This window comes from Geotrypetes seraphini, chromosome 10, assembly GCF_902459505.1.
Source record: "Geotrypetes seraphini chromosome 10, aGeoSer1.1, whole genome shotgun sequence".
NCBI classification, from domain to species: Eukaryota; Metazoa; Chordata; class Amphibia; order Gymnophiona; family Dermophiidae; genus Geotrypetes; species Geotrypetes seraphini.
In genome coordinates, this window is record NC_047093.1 from 68043454 (window position 1) to 68058641 (window position 15188).

Genomic DNA, 15188 nt, shown 5'->3' on the forward strand with positions numbered 1-15188 from the left:
GGGGATATTGTGTCCCAGTCCTCTGAGTTCGAGTTCTGGCAGCTTTTGCTGTTTTTCCTTTTAACTACATCTTTGAGGAACTCTGTAAAGTTGCCAGTTGGTCCTCAGTTCATACCTTCACTTCTCAGTACTATCTGGATATTTTCTCCAGATGGGATGGGCAGTTCGTCCATTTTGTATTTCAAATTATATTTTCTTTGGCCAACACTCCCACCATCCCACCTCTGTTAGCTTGGAGGTCACCCATCAGTGAGAATATACTGCCTGCTTGTCCTGGGATAAAGCACAGTTACTTACCCGTAACAGATGTTATCCAGGGACAGCAGGCAGATATTCTCACAACCCACCCACCTCCCCAGGTTGGCTTCTTAGCAGGCTTATCTTAATTGAGGGACCGCTAACCTACATCGGGCGGGAAGGCACTCGCGCATGCGTGGTGCGGGCTAGCCAGAACTTTCTAAGTTTTTAGAGTGCAATTCACTCTAAAGTGTCTGTAGCGGGACTCCGTTGGTGCCGTCACCCATCAGTGAGAATATCTGTCTGCTGTCTCTGGATAACACCTGTTACGGTAAGTAACTGTGCTTTAGACCTGCTCAATAAATTCTTCAGGCGTAAAATGGGTATGTTAAATCTTTGGAAATATCTCCATAAAAGGTATATAGTTTAGCCTTTTATGATTCAAATAAAAAAATAACACATGCTAAGCCACATGTATCAAACACAAGGCCCACGGGCCGAATCCAGCCCACCTGGCCATTTTATGTGTTCCGCGGACCAGGGTAGTCATTATGGAGGAGTAAACAGGGCTTCAAGGTGTCCCCTTGCTCTTCTGTTTTGTGCCCTAACCTGACGGCAACAATAGCACCTGTATGCCACGGTGATCATCTGCTTGATCATCTGCTTAGAAACATAGAAATAGACGGCAGATAAGGGCCACGGCCCATCTAGTCTGCCTACCCTAATGACCCTCCCCTACTTTTCTCTGTGAAGAGATCCCACGTGACGATCCCATTTCGTCTTAAAATAAGGCACGCTGCTTGCCTCGATCACCTGAAGTGGAAGACTATTCCAGCGATCAACCACTCTTTCGGTGAAAAAGTATTTTTTGGTGTCACCGTGCAGTTTCCCGCCCCTGATTTTCCACGGATGCCCTCTTGTTGCCGTTGGACCTTTGAGAAAGAAGATATCTTCTTCCACCTCGATACGGCCCGTGAGATATTTGAACATCTCGATCATGTCTCCCCTCTCTCTGTGTTCTTCGAGTGAGTATAGCCGTTCCTCGTACGGGAGATCCTTGAGTCCCAAGACCATCCGGGTGGCCATTCACTGGACCGACTCAAGTCTCAGCACATCCTTGCGGTAATGAGGCCTCCAGAATTGTACACAGTATTCCAGATGGGGTCTCACCATGGATCTATATAATGGCATAATGACTTCAGGCTTACAGCTGATGAAACTCCTACGTATACACCCTATGATTTGTCTAGCCTTAGATGAAGCTTGCTCCACTTGATTGGCAGTCTTCATGTCTTCACTGATGATTACCCCTAAGTCCCGTTCTGCTACAGTCCTTGCTAGGATCTCGCCATTAAGGGTGTAAGTCTTGCATGGATTCTGGTTGCCAAGGTACATGACTTTGCATTTTTTGGCAGCCTCCATCCTGCAACCCTTTTTGTGGAGTGGAATGACGTTAGCTGTTTTCCAGTCCAACAGGACTCTACCTGTATTAAGGGAGAGATTGAAGAGCGCGGATAGTGGTTCCGCCAGGACGTCACTTAACTCCCTGAGCACCCTGGGGTGTAGGTTGTCTGGCCCCATTGCTTTGTTAACCTTGAGTTTAGACAGCTCACAGTAGACACTGCTTGGCGTAAACTTGAAATTACTAAACGGGTCTTCTGAGCCATCCCTTGTCTGTAGCTGAGGGCCGGATCCCGGCGCCTCGCAGGTGAAGACCGCGTATCGGTATCGGTAATACAACAGAAATGAATTTAACTGTGCCGATCCCTGCAACGCATTCCGGTGTGAATTACTGGTGCAGGGATACATCACTGGGGCCGGCACAGTTAAATTCATTTCTGGTGTGCTGCCGGCACGCGCAAGCTGACAACCACACCGGTGGTGTGAATTACTGGCCGGAATAATTAAAATAACTGCTGAAGAGAGGAGGAAGCATGCCACAAGAGAAGATTGAGGCAGCGAGTTGGGGAGGGGAGCGCTGATTATGACCGTAGGCGTTCCCTCTTGATTTCCTCCTCCAGTTCCACCTCCCTACTGATCTGGCCCAGCAGTACAGTATGCACGAGGGTGGTGGGAAGGGGAGCATGAGTACCTCTCCTGCCTCCTGTAATATTCTGCACAGAAGCAGTGGTGGAAGAGATTAGGCGGCCTTGAAGCAAAACGGAGGTACGAGGTACTGCAGTGAGAGTCGGGCATCAGGCTGGACTGGAGCTGGAGCCTTAATTTCTCCCTTGGTTTGTGACAGCACAGTTTAGCTGCAGCAGGAGTCTGCCCTTATCATTTTCCTCCAGGGTAGGCCATAGGCCATATCAGGTAAGAAAATGCAGATGGGCTTTGGTGGGGATGGGCTCTGAGTCTGACTGAAAAGAATCTAAAATAATGTTTTATATTTAATGTTAATGGGTTGCTAGGTGAGGGTGGGCTAGAGCCCACCGCCACCCTGAAACCCACCAATATTAAATATAAAACAGTTTTTTGTTTTATTTCTTAATTAAAACCATCTAGGTCAGTCCAGGATGGTTTTAATAAAAAAAAAATAAAAAGATGTTTTATATTTAATGTTGGTGGGTTTCAGGGTGGCGGTGGGCTTTACAGTACCCAGGATGGTTTTAATTTTTGTTTAATGTTTTATATGTTTATGTTGCTGGGTTTCTAGGATGGTTTGTTTTATGCTGGTATGTTTCTGTTAGGAGGTGCTGATACCATGGGGAGGGAGATACCACAGGGAGGGGGGTAAAAAAAAGGTAGGGCTAAGCTGATGCTCTGCTACAGGGAGGGGTGGGGGAGTAGGGAAGGGTAAAGCTGATTCTGGGCAGATGGGGGGATAGCAAGGGAAGGGTAGCTGTAGTCATCGCTTTGCCACTTTGGAGAAGGAGGAGTATTAGAGGTGAACAGACAAGCTGCTTTCTTGGCCCCATTCCGTTCTTTCCCCTCCCCAGTCCCGGCTCTGCGTGTCCAGATTTTCAGCCTGAGGAAGGAGAAGAGTGTCAGCCCCTAAGAGGGAAATAGTTAATGCATGAGGGTGGTATGTGGTATGGTGTCTTAGGGTGAGAAAGATCTATACTACTACTAAGACTAAGATCTTGTACCGATTGGTTTGTGAGCCCTTTACGACCAGATTTCCCTCCTGCACTATTCACTAACGCCTGTAGAGATCCAATCCCAATCGTCCCATACAAATTAGTAAAACCTCATGCAAATAGCCAATCAGGGACTTTCTAAGGCTCAGCCCTAAGGAAGTCCCTGATTGGCTCAGGTGCCTCAGGCCCCTTCCAAGGTGGGAGCCTGAGACAATCAGGGCCTTAGGCTCCTCCCCGTGCATCACATGATGCAACGGGGCAGGGCCTAAGGCCTCAGAGTCGTTGCTGGAGTCATTGGAGTAGGAGGGGTTGAGCATCCCTCCTGCTCCATTAAAGGTATGGGGAGGGGGGAGAGGGGTGGAAAGTGGGCTTGGAATGTGTAGAGGTTGTCCGGGGGGGGTGGCAGGAGGGAGTTGCCATCCCTCCTGCAGTTTGTTTATGGGTGGGCGGGCGGGCGGGCGGGCCAGGCCCGGCAGCCTGACTAGATTTTGAAACAGGGAGGGAGGTGAGCTGGGACCGGCCAGACCAGACCACTGAGGTAACATGGCAGGAGGGAGTTGGCAACCCTCCTGCCTTTTGTGGGGCATCAGCCCTTGGGGAGGGGGCATCGTGACTTAAAAAACTTTTTTAATTTTTTTTGTCAGGCAAGGAGCCCATGGTTGTAACCCACTTTAATCAGCGGGTTAAAACCACGAGCTCCCAGTGCGGGAAGGGCAGGAGAGATTCGGGGCAAGAGTGGCAGAGTTGGGGCTGGCAGATTTGGGACACAGCTTCGGGGCAGAAGAGAGCAGGCTGTGGTGCCCGGACTCTCCTGTTGTCTGCCGCCGTTCCCCGGAGTGCAGGCCCGCTTTAAAACCACAGGCTTGCACTGCAGGGAATGGCGGCAGAGAGCAAGAGTCTGGGAGGAGGGAAGAGAGATCTGGGCTGGGCTGAGCCCTGACAGCAGTGACAGGAGGCTGCTTCTCCTGTCACTACAGTCAGGGTGTGCGCATGAGCGGGGATTGCTCTGGCCGTGGGTAGGGGGCGTGTTAACAATCATCCCCATTTGCATGTAAGCTTTTACTGAATTGGTCGGCCGGCATGGAAACGGATCGCACACGGTTTGGAGGTTTAGTGAATCCTGGCCTAAGTATCTTAATAAAAAAATTTGACCCACAACTTAGCCTATGTTTTAGATTTCGACCCCTTATGTGATTTGAGTTTGACACCCCTGTAAGCCATCAGATTTAAACAAAATGATTGACTTTGGTGCTGTATAATGTTATATCTTTCCAATTTTATGTTGTCTTTATAGCATTTACAAAATATTTTGATGTTTTAAACAACTTTTTATAATGGCAAAGTTGGTCTCATTGAACTGGTGGTCATATTGCTAGTGTCAGCTGTGTGTTTTAATGTTAAATCTATTTTCTTAGTTTTTAGTGTGGATTACAGTGATGAACTTGATATATTAGTCAGTGGCTCTGCAGACAACACTGTGAAATTATGGGCATTATCAACAGGGATGTGTTTGAATACACTTACTGGACATACAGAATGGGTCACTAAGGTAGGATAGTAGACCAAGTTTTTTATTCTTACAATTTGTTCTATGTAGGGATATATTTTCATGCTAATTATGATAGTATATAATTTCTAGTGCTTTGCTAGTAAACTTTGGTAATGTAACTATGGATATAGGAAAGTATGTAGGGCCCCTTTTACAAAGCCATAGTAGTAAGTCCTGGCATGGCAAATGTGACACAGCCCATAAGCATTGAATAGGCTTTGTCGCATTTGCTGTGTGAGAATCACTTCTGCTGTGTAAAAGGGGCCAGTAATTTGCTAACAGACTGCCTAAAAGAATAATTTTGTTTTATAAAGACAGGCTCTCTAAAATAGGCTGCTACAATAATCCGCCAGTAATGAATATATTCTCCTGCACAAATTTTATATCTGCTCTTAAGGATAAAATGTGAATGTATATGCAAGTATTTATATGTAAGATTTGCATATATTGTAACTATGCCCAAAGGAATGCCTAAACTATTTTTAACAAATATCCTACATTTGACAGATTACAGTCATGTGAAAAAATTAAGACACCCCATGAAATATTCAGTTCTTTCTTAAGAAATGTTCACATATCAATTTCAAATCGTTTTTTATTTATTTCTGGAAAAGGAAGTGATGTAATTGCAGGTAAACAAAAAATTTCCTTGATTTATTCATGAAACAAAAGATATCCACAAAAATGTGCATTCTAACTGAGGAATAAATTAGGACACCTCCACATATCCTCCCTCAAGTGGCTCAAATCACACACAGATGTATTACATCTGGTGCACATGATTAGAACATCATTGCTCAGCATTTTGAAGGAGGTTTGCCCTACTTAAACCTCAGACATTTAGTTTGGTGTACTCGTGACTGCTGCGGTGAGAGTGAACCCCCGCGTATCTTTTTGAATCCCTGATGGTCCAGCAGTGTACCAGACAGGAGCAAGCTTTCTGCGCTCCTGCCCCGAGCTGAGCCCCTCCCTGAATGGTCACCTTGATTTCTTGCAGTCCAGTGTACCAGCATGAGCGAGCTTTTGAGCTTCTGCCCGGCACTAAGCCGCTCGCTGAATGGCTGCCCTGTGTTCTTGCGGGACTCATGAGAACTCGGGGCAGCCATTCAGCGAGTGGCTCAGCACCAGGCAGGAGTGCAAAAGCTCGCTCATGCCAGGTACACTGGACCACGAGAACTTAAGGCAGCCATTCAGGAAGGTGCTCAGCGCTGGGCAGGAGTGTGGAAAGCTCACTCCTGCCCAGTTCACCACTAGACCACCAGAGATTCAAAAAGGTATGTGGGTGAGATGGGAGGGAAGTAAAAAAAAAAAAAAAATTGGCAGAGTCGGCCAAGTCAAAATGATCTACCAGCAATAAAATTTTAAAAAACACAAAGCACACTGTACACAGAGAAAATGTTAATTATCATTTATATTCCGCGGGTTTTCAAAGAGGTCAAGGTAGATAACTTTATGCAATGTCACCTCAGTAACAACTAAACAAAAATAGGCAAATATACCCCCTCGCTTTTTACTAAACCGCGATAACGGTTTTTAGCGCAGGGAGCTGCGCTGAATGCCCTGTGCTGCTCTCGATGCTCATAGACTCCCTGCGCTAAAAACCGCTATTGTGGTTTAGTAAAAGAGGGCCATAGTGCAAAATATACACAGCAGATATAAATTCTCAAAATGGACACATTTTGATCACTAAATTGAAAATAAAATCATTTTTCATACCTTTGTTTTCTGGTGATTTCATGAGTCTCTGGTTGCACTTTATTCTTCTGACTGTGCATCCAATATTTCTTCCCTTCTTTCAGCCTCTTGTATGCTTCCTCTTCTCCCATTCCTCTCGTTCCCTCCCCCAACTTTTTCTTTCTTTCACCCTGCCCCCTTCTTTCTCTCTCTCCATGCCCCCTTTCTTTCTGTATGTCTGTCTTTCTCTCTCTCTCTCTGTACCCCATTTCTTTCTTTATCCCAGGACAAGCAGGCAGCATATTCTTTACATGTGGGTGACATCATCCATGGAGCCCCGTAGCGGACAGCCTCGCAAGCAAACTTGCTTGAAGATCTTCAAAGTTTGCGAGTGTTGCACTGCATATGCGCGAGTGCCTCCCGCCCGAGTCAGGGCACGCGTTTCCTCAGCGTGGCCTCAGTTCTTAGTTTTCAGCGGAGCCAAGAAGCCCTCTGTCTCAGCTCTGCGTGCTTATTAAAGTGCCTTCTTGCATTTCGGCTTGCTTTATTATTTTGTCAGTTAGTCGCTCTACAGCGCATCTAAAAAAAAAAAAGGACTTTTATTATTTTCTTCCATCGCTTCGGCCCAGCTTTGACCAGGCCACCTGGCCTCGTTTGGCTGCGGCTGTCCTTGGGTAGCGACCTTGGCCTCGAAAGCCTCAGCCTCGATCAAGTCGCCCTCGGCCTCGAAGGCCCTGTCAGCTGAGACGGTTAAGGCCCTGTCTTCATGTAAGTCTCCTCTTCCAGGTACGCTACCAAAGAAGCCTTCCATGGAGTCTCAGGCAGTCCAGGTGACGAGTGCAGTCATGCAAGCCTTTATGAGACCTCCCTCCAAGCGTGACTCCAAACATAGGGAATACTCTTTCTCGAGGTCGACCAGATACATTGGTCTCGGTGCCCATGTTCGAGGACATGCTGAAGGCCAATCCTGACCATGCAAATTTCATCCGTCTTAGCACAGCTTGCCCCTGCCTCAACCCTGCTCCCTGCGAGCCAGCCTGAGCATCCTACCGAGGCTCCTCGAGACAAGCCTCGCAGGTCTCGACGTTTGTCCTCAAGTGACTCTTCCACTCATAAGTCGCCATCCGTTAAGCCTCGATCGAGGCACCGTACTAAGCTTGCCTCGCCTTCGAGGCACCTACCTTCTAAGAAGCCGAAGGACTCCCCTCCGTGGAGAGGACGGTCTCCAGTCCCTCGGATCTCGAGGTCCGTCGAGGCCTCTGTGCAGCTTGGGCATGGGTCTCGACCTTGGAGGCCTTCCACACCTCCTGATTCTCCTAGTCGAGGCAAGTCGAGGTTGAGGACCCCCTCCTTGAAGCCATTCGGGAAGTTCCTTCCTCCCCGGTCTCTCTGAGGCACGCCCCGCGGGTCTCCATACCTTGGACCCCCGGGTCTTCTCCTTCGAGGTTGCTTAAATGGAGGCACTCTTTGACTCTTCCACTGTCGCATAGCAGAGCCTCCTCAGTGTCCCTGTTACTGGACATGGATATGCCTGCTCAATATTCTAGAGAGGCTTATCCTTCCTTCTCCGCTGCACCGAGGTCCAGATCCTCTTCGCCTCCGGAGGGGCCTTCCTCTTCCAAGGTTTCCTCCTTTACCAAGTTCATCTTTGCCATGGGTAAGGCTCTCCAGTCTGAATCCAGATATACCCCGCAATATTTGGCTGAGATGGAGTTTCCTCATCCACCCAGGGAATCTCTGTCTCCCGCTGAATCCGGTCTTGAAACAGACTTTCTTTCGGAATCTGGAGACCCCTTATGCCATTCCTGCTATCCTTTCCAAGATGGAGTCTCGCTATCGGACGGTCCCTTGCAAGGGGTTTGAAAAGCGCAGCTGTCCCATCAGTCCTTGGTTGTGGAATCTTCTTTAAAGAAATCTAACCCATCCAAGGTCTTTGCTGCTGTCCCTCTGGGCAGGGAGGGACGTACCATGGACAAGTTTGGCCATCGTCTTTACCAGAACTCAATGATGGCCAATAGGGTCCTCAATTATAATTTCAACTTACATCTTACTTCAAAACTGCATTAAGACCATGCCGTCTTTCCATTCTGATTTGGCTGCTCATCGCCTGCCGGAGTTCCGTCAGCTTCAGGATACCCTTTCTCAGATTCATCTCTTTATGCTCGAAGCTACGTATGATGCCTTTGAGTTGTCCTCTAGGGTTATAGCCTTTGCGGTTGGCTATGCACCGCTTGGCCTGGCTGCGCATAGTGGATATGGATCCCAACTTGCAAGATCGTCTGGCAAATCTTCCTTGCTTGAGGAATGAGCTGTTTGATGACTCCATCGAGGCATCTACCAAACGTCTCTCGGAACATGAACGGTCCTTCGCCTCCCTGGTGCGGCCTAAGGCGAAGGCTCCTCCTCCTAAGCAGTATAAGCTTCCTCCACGGCGCTATCATCAGAAGTCTACGCCGGCTTTTTCCTGCCCGCTGCCCAGACATCAGCAGCAGTGTCCCCAAAAACCTCAGACACCTGCTGCGGCTAAACCAGCGCCGTCTTTTTGACAATCCCAGTCAGAGCACACCGCCTCCTTATGTCCAGCAGCCTTCTCTCCTGCCCATAGGTGGTCGTCTCCATCACTTTCATCATCAGTGGGAGCTGATTACATCGGACCTCTGGGTTCTCACCATCATTTGGGAGGGGTACTCACTTCAATTTCTGCAAGTGCCACCAGATCTTCCTCCAAAAGTGTGTCCTTCCAAAGGTCGCAACTTCCCCTTCTTCTTCTTCTTCAGGAGGCTCAGGCTCTCCTTTGCCTCTGAACTGTCGAGGAGGCTCCTTTGTGCCAACGGAACACAGGGTTTTATTCCTGTTATTTTCTGGTCCCCAAAAAGACCGGGGACTTGCATCCTATTCTGGATCTAAGAGCTCTCAACAAATTTCTTGTCAAAGAAATGTTTTGCATGCTCTCTCTCCCCACATTGTATCCCCTGATGGACAAGGGGGATTGGTTATGCTCGCTGGATCTCAAAGAGGCTTACACTCACATCCCGATTCATCCGGCCTCTCGCAGATTTCTAAGATTTCGGGTGGGGAATCTCCATCTACAGTACCGTGTTCTCCCTTTCGGACTCGCCTCATCCCCAAGGGTCTTCACGAAGTGCCTCGTTGTGGTGGCCGCAGACATGTGGTTGCAGGGCCTTTTGACGACTGGCTTATCAAAGCGTCATCTCAGCAGGAGGTTATTGCAGCAACCCAACAGACTTTTACGTTCCTCCAAAGTCTGGGTTTTGAGGTCAACTTCCCCAAGTCCCAGTTGTGTCCTTTTCAAACTCTCCAGTGCATCGGAGCGGTGCTGGACACGCTTCAACTCCGATCATTCCTGTCTCGACCTCGTAAGGATACTCTCATTCACCTTTGCCAATGGGTGTCTCTTCTTTCAACAGTTTCAGCCAGGCACATGATGGTCCTGCTGGGACACATGGCCTCCACGGTTCATGTGACTCCTTTTGCCAGACTTCACCTCCGAGTTCCTTAGTGGACCTGGCATCGCAGTGGCGGCAGGATCGAGATCCCGTCTCTCAACATATTGCAGTGACTCCTTTGTTGAGACAGTCTCTCCGCTGGTGAATGCTCTTTTCCAATCTTTCCAGAGGTTTTCTGTTTCACGCGCCCCCTCCGCAGAAGGTCCTTATGACAGATTCTTCTGCTTACACTTGGGGGGCTCACCTCAATGGTCTCCGTACTCAAGGCCATTGGTCCAGCAAGGATTGTCACTGTCACATCAATCTGTTGGAGCTTCGAGCCATTTTCAACGCTCTAAAAGCCTTTCATCATCTGCTTCGCGACCACATGGTCCTCGTTTGCACGGACAAACAAGTGGCCATGTATTATGTCAAACAGGGAGGTACAGGATCCCTGTCTCTTTGCCAGGAAGCTCTGAAGATTTGGGATTGGGCAATACATCACAACATCTTTCTCAGAGTGGTCTACATTCAGGGCCAGCAGAACTGTCCGGTGGACAAATTGAGTTGCCTTCTGCAACCTCACGAATGGACACTCAATTCCTCGACTCTGCGTCAGGTGTTTGCTTGGGGGGGGGGACTCTGCAGATAGATCTGTTTGCGTCCCCCCCTCAACCACAAGTTCTCTCGTTTCTGCTCCAGGATTTATTCTCCTCACTGACTCGAGGCAGATACTTTCCTTCTGGATTGGACGAACCTGTTTCTATATGCGTTCCATCCATTCTCTCTGATTCTGAAGACTCTCGTCAAGCTCAAGTCAGCCCATGCCACCATGATTCTGATAGCTCCTCGGTGGCCCAGACAACCGTGGTTCTCCCTTTTACTTCAACTCAGTGCCAGGGAGCCTCTGTTTCTACCAGTTTTTCCTTCTCTGCTTACTCAGTCAAGGATCTCTGCTTCATCCCAACCTGCAGTCTCTGCACTTAAGCAACCTGATTGCCTTGTTTCAGTTTTCACAGTCTGTACAGAAGTTCTCGAGGCTTCTAGAAAACAGTCCACTAGACAGTGTTATACTCAAAAATGGACTAGATTTTCTTCTTGGTGTGCTACGCTTCGCATGGAGCTACAATCTGCCTCCTTGTCTTCCATTCTGGATTATCTGCTGCACTTGTCTCGGGCTGGTCTCAAATCAACATCTATTTGAGTCCACTTCAGTGTCATTGCTGCTTTTCATCAGCCGATTGACGGAAAACCTCTCTCTGTTCATCCTGTGGTTTCCCGGTTTATGAAGGGTCTTTTCAATGTCCATCCTCCACTCAAACCTCCTCCGGTGGTTTGAGATTTCAATGTTGTCCTTGCTCAGTTAATGAAACCTCCGTTTGAACCAATTGATAGGGCTCATTTGAAGTATCTCTCTTGGAAAGTAGTGTTCCTTATTGCTCTCACCTCTGCTCGCAGGGTCAGTGAGCTGCAAGCTTTGGTTGCAGATCCACCTTTCACCGTTTTTCATCATGATAAGGTGGTCCTCTGTACCCATCCTAAATTCTTGCCTAAAGTGGTTTCGGATTTCCACCTCAACCAATCTATTGTTCTTCCAGTGTTTTTTCCAAAGCCTCATTCTCATCCTGGAGCAGTGGCGCTTCATACTCTGGACTGTAAGCGTGCATTGGCTTTCTACTTGCAACGCATTCAAGCTCATCAGACTGCTCCTCAACTTTTCGTATCTTTTGATTCAAATAGTTTGGGGTGTCCTGTTTCTAAGCGAACCATCTCCAACTGGTTTGCTGCTTGTATCTCTTTCTGCTATGCTCAGGCTGGTCTCCCTCTGCAGGGTCGAGTCACGGGGCATAAGGTTAGAGCGATGGTGGCGTCTGTAGCTTTCCTCAGATCAACTCCTATTGAGGGAATCTGCAAGGCTGCCACTTGGTCCTCAGTTCATACATTCACCTCTCACTATTGTCTAGATACTTTTTCCAGACAAGACGGCCATTTTGGCAAGTCTGTTTTGCAAAATTTATTCTCCTGATTTGCCAACACTCCCACCATCCCATTCTGGTTAGCTTGGAGATCACAAAAGTCAAATCTCCACTCCTATGAAGAAGTCTATACTTGGAGCTTGGAGGTCACCCACATGTAGAGAATATGCTGCCTGCTTGTCCTGGGATAAAGCACAGTTACTTACCATAACAGGTGTTATCCAGGGACCGCAGGCAGATATTCCCACAACCCATCCACCTTCCCTGGTTGGCTTCTTTGCTAGCTATCTGAACTAAGGCCACGCTGAGGAGACGTGCGCCCTGACTTGGGTGGGAGGGCAGTTTGCTTGCAAGGCTGTCCGCTACGGGGCTCTGTGGATGACATTACCCACATGTAGAAAATATCTGCCTGCTGTCCCTGGATAACAACTGTTACGGTAAGTAACTGTGCTTTCTCCATGCCCCATTTTTTTTCTTTCTTTCTCCATGCCCCATTTTTTTTCTTTCTTTCTCCATGCCCCCTTTCTGTCTGTCTCCCTGCCCTCCCCTAAGCTACTGCCATTGGGGAACAGGCCGCCACCGCCGTCGGGGAACAGGCTGACACTGCTGCCATCGGGGAACAGGCCGCCGCCGAGTTTTGAGCTCTCCCTGCTTCCCTTCCCCGTAAAGACGACGCTGAAATGCCGGGCCGACCAACCTTTGCCACCCGACGTCAATTCTAACGTCAGAGAGGAGGTTCTGGGCCAGCCAGGCAGCGATTGGCTGGCCTAGAACTTCCTCTCCGATGTCAGAATTGATGTCGGGTGGCGAAGGCTGGTCGGTCCGGTGCTTCAGCATCCTCTTTACGGGGAATTGAAGCAGGTTGGGCACCCCTTCTCTAGGCGAGCCGCGCTCAAGTGGCTAAAGAGCCGCATGTGGCTCGCGAGCTGCAGTTTGCCGACCACTGACCTATGCTCTGAACAATTAGAATTCTTTCCAAAATAAAGAAGTTAGAGAAATCTCAGAGAAATGCTGCTGTAATGTATGTTTGCTTGTTTTTAATTTTGTTGAATATCCAGTTTTCTTTTTCAGGTGGTTTTGCAAAAATGTGAAGTCAAATCTCTTATGCATAGCCCAGGCGATAATATTCTTCTAAGTGCTGATAAGTATGAAATTAAGGTATGTCATGTGAAAATATCGGTATCTCTCAGATTAAATTCTTTCGTGTTGAAATTAGACAGATTAGGATATATCAAATCTCACACTCTCAAGGGTGCAAAAATTGTCAAGAGCTAGAACTCTTTAAAACACAACCTTTGTTTCTGTCCCCTTCCACTTTGTTCAACAGCAATGACTCTTAACCAAGAAAAACAGAAGTGAACAGACTTTTTGGATTGAGAGCCATAATGGGGTGTGTCCTAAAGGAAAGGAGGGTGGTACCCCTGCCCTCCTTCTATTGATCTGAAGAATGAGAGAATAAGATAATTGGTGGAGGGATTCCCCTGGAGATCCAGAAGGTAGGGTGAATGGGTGGTAGTTATATCCCCCTCGCCCCCAGCTTATTTAAAACAAAGAAAAGTGCCCACTGTATCTTGGCTAGATTCACTGTCATGGGCTGAATGTGAACTGTAGTTTACTTACTTTCATGATAAAGTTCCTTATCCATTATCCAGAAATAATGCAACACCCCTCGAGGGGAATGATAGTTTAGGGCTCTTTAGTTGACTAGCAAAGATCCTCATGGAAACTTTTACATGTCTTCTTTCCCTGCCATACCCTTCTAAGCATTATCTAAGTGCATTGTTTTAAAGAAGGCAACATCTTTCATCTACAGATTATTTTTCAGAACTCTATATAAATAACTACATGATGTTATATGTCAAGTGTATGCTTAACATCTTCCCATAAACACAAAATAGAAAAAAAACTGTTTAGTTCATCAAACCTATGCTATGTATAGTGATATGTTGTAAACCATTGTAGCAAAGTTTCACATTTTATCTGCCTACTAAACTTGGATGTGCCTTTTGGTCCATAATATTTTTAAATTTCATATCGTCCTCTTAGCTAAAAGTTAGGTTAAACTAAAAATTTTCACTTTTATCTAAGGAAAAAAATTTTTCACTTTTATCTATTTTTTCTTAAGGAACTAAAGGTATTTAAAACATATGGTCCAATGCGCTGAATAAATTTTCCTATTTTGGTTCTAGGGAAAAATAAGAGTGCATCTGGTTCATAATGTGTAGCATTAGCAACAATTACATAAATTACATGCTTTTGGGTACTTTGGGTTTTTATTTTTATTTTTCTCCTATAGATTTGGCCAATTGGAAGAGAAATAAACTGCAAGAGTTTAAAAACTTTATATGTTTCTGAAGATCGAAGCATCTGTTTGCAGCCAAGGCTACATTTTGATGGAAAATATGTTGTGTGCAGCTCAGCTTTAGGATTATACCAGTGGGACTTTGCAAGTTATGATATTATTAGGTAATCTTTATTCTTTTAAAAAAAATTTTTGTTTCATTTATTTATTTTCAAACAACATCCAAAAATTGTTCTTGGTGTGGTCTTGTTATAAAAGCTTAGGGCTCCTTTTATCAAGGCGCGCTATGGGGGTTAGTGCGTCGGACATTTCATCACGCGCTAACCCCCGTGGCAGCCTAAAATCCTAACTCCTCGTCAATGGAGGCGTTAGGTACTACCGCGTCAGGTAGTTTAATGTGCGGTATTCCATGCGTTAAACCACTACCGCGCCTTTGTAAAAGGACCCCCTAGTCTTCCAAGTATGGTTAGAATTATTGCTTTTGGAGCCTGTTTTCCACATTAAAAGCTGCATAATCTAATGAAAGTGATTTAAGAAAACCAGCACCAAAAACTTAGGTCAGTAGCTATGCAAGCTTACATTTTGTTCTGCTCTTGTATGGCGGTCATCTCACAACAGCTGGATTACCTTCTTATTCTTAAATAAATCATGATCGTATATCCTCAGGGCTCTATGAAAGGAAACATAATGATCTAAATTATGTGAACACAAGAAGAGCGAGATGAAGACATTTCAAATGCCTGAAATGTATAAATAATGCAAAAGAAATGAAATTTTAGAGCAAGCAGTTTTGTACTGAGGCTCTAAGGGGCATACTCAGGAGTGAGAGAGCAAATGTTTTTCATTGAAAAAGTGATGGACGGAAAAACCACCCTTTATTAGGTGGTAGAGGCAAAACCAGAAACTCCAAGTAAATAGTTTAGG

At 46.7% G+C, this 15188-nt stretch overlaps 1 protein-coding gene across 3 annotated transcripts in view; it reads left to right on the top strand.

The window, feature by feature from the left end:
- The window catches only part of FBXW2 (F-box and WD repeat domain containing 2), a 64007-nt gene that overhangs the window by 33057 nt on the left and 15762 nt on the right, over positions 1-15188 (top strand). For all 3 annotated transcript variants that reach the window (XM_033961046.1, XM_033961044.1, XM_033961045.1), the window contains exons 4-6: positions 4733-4866; positions 13034-13120; positions 14259-14428. In XM_033961046.1, the coding sequence (XP_033816937.1) occupies positions 4733-4866; positions 13034-13120; positions 14259-14428 (391 nt within the window). The remainder of the gene's footprint in view (positions 1-4732; positions 4867-13033; positions 13121-14258; positions 14429-15188) is intronic.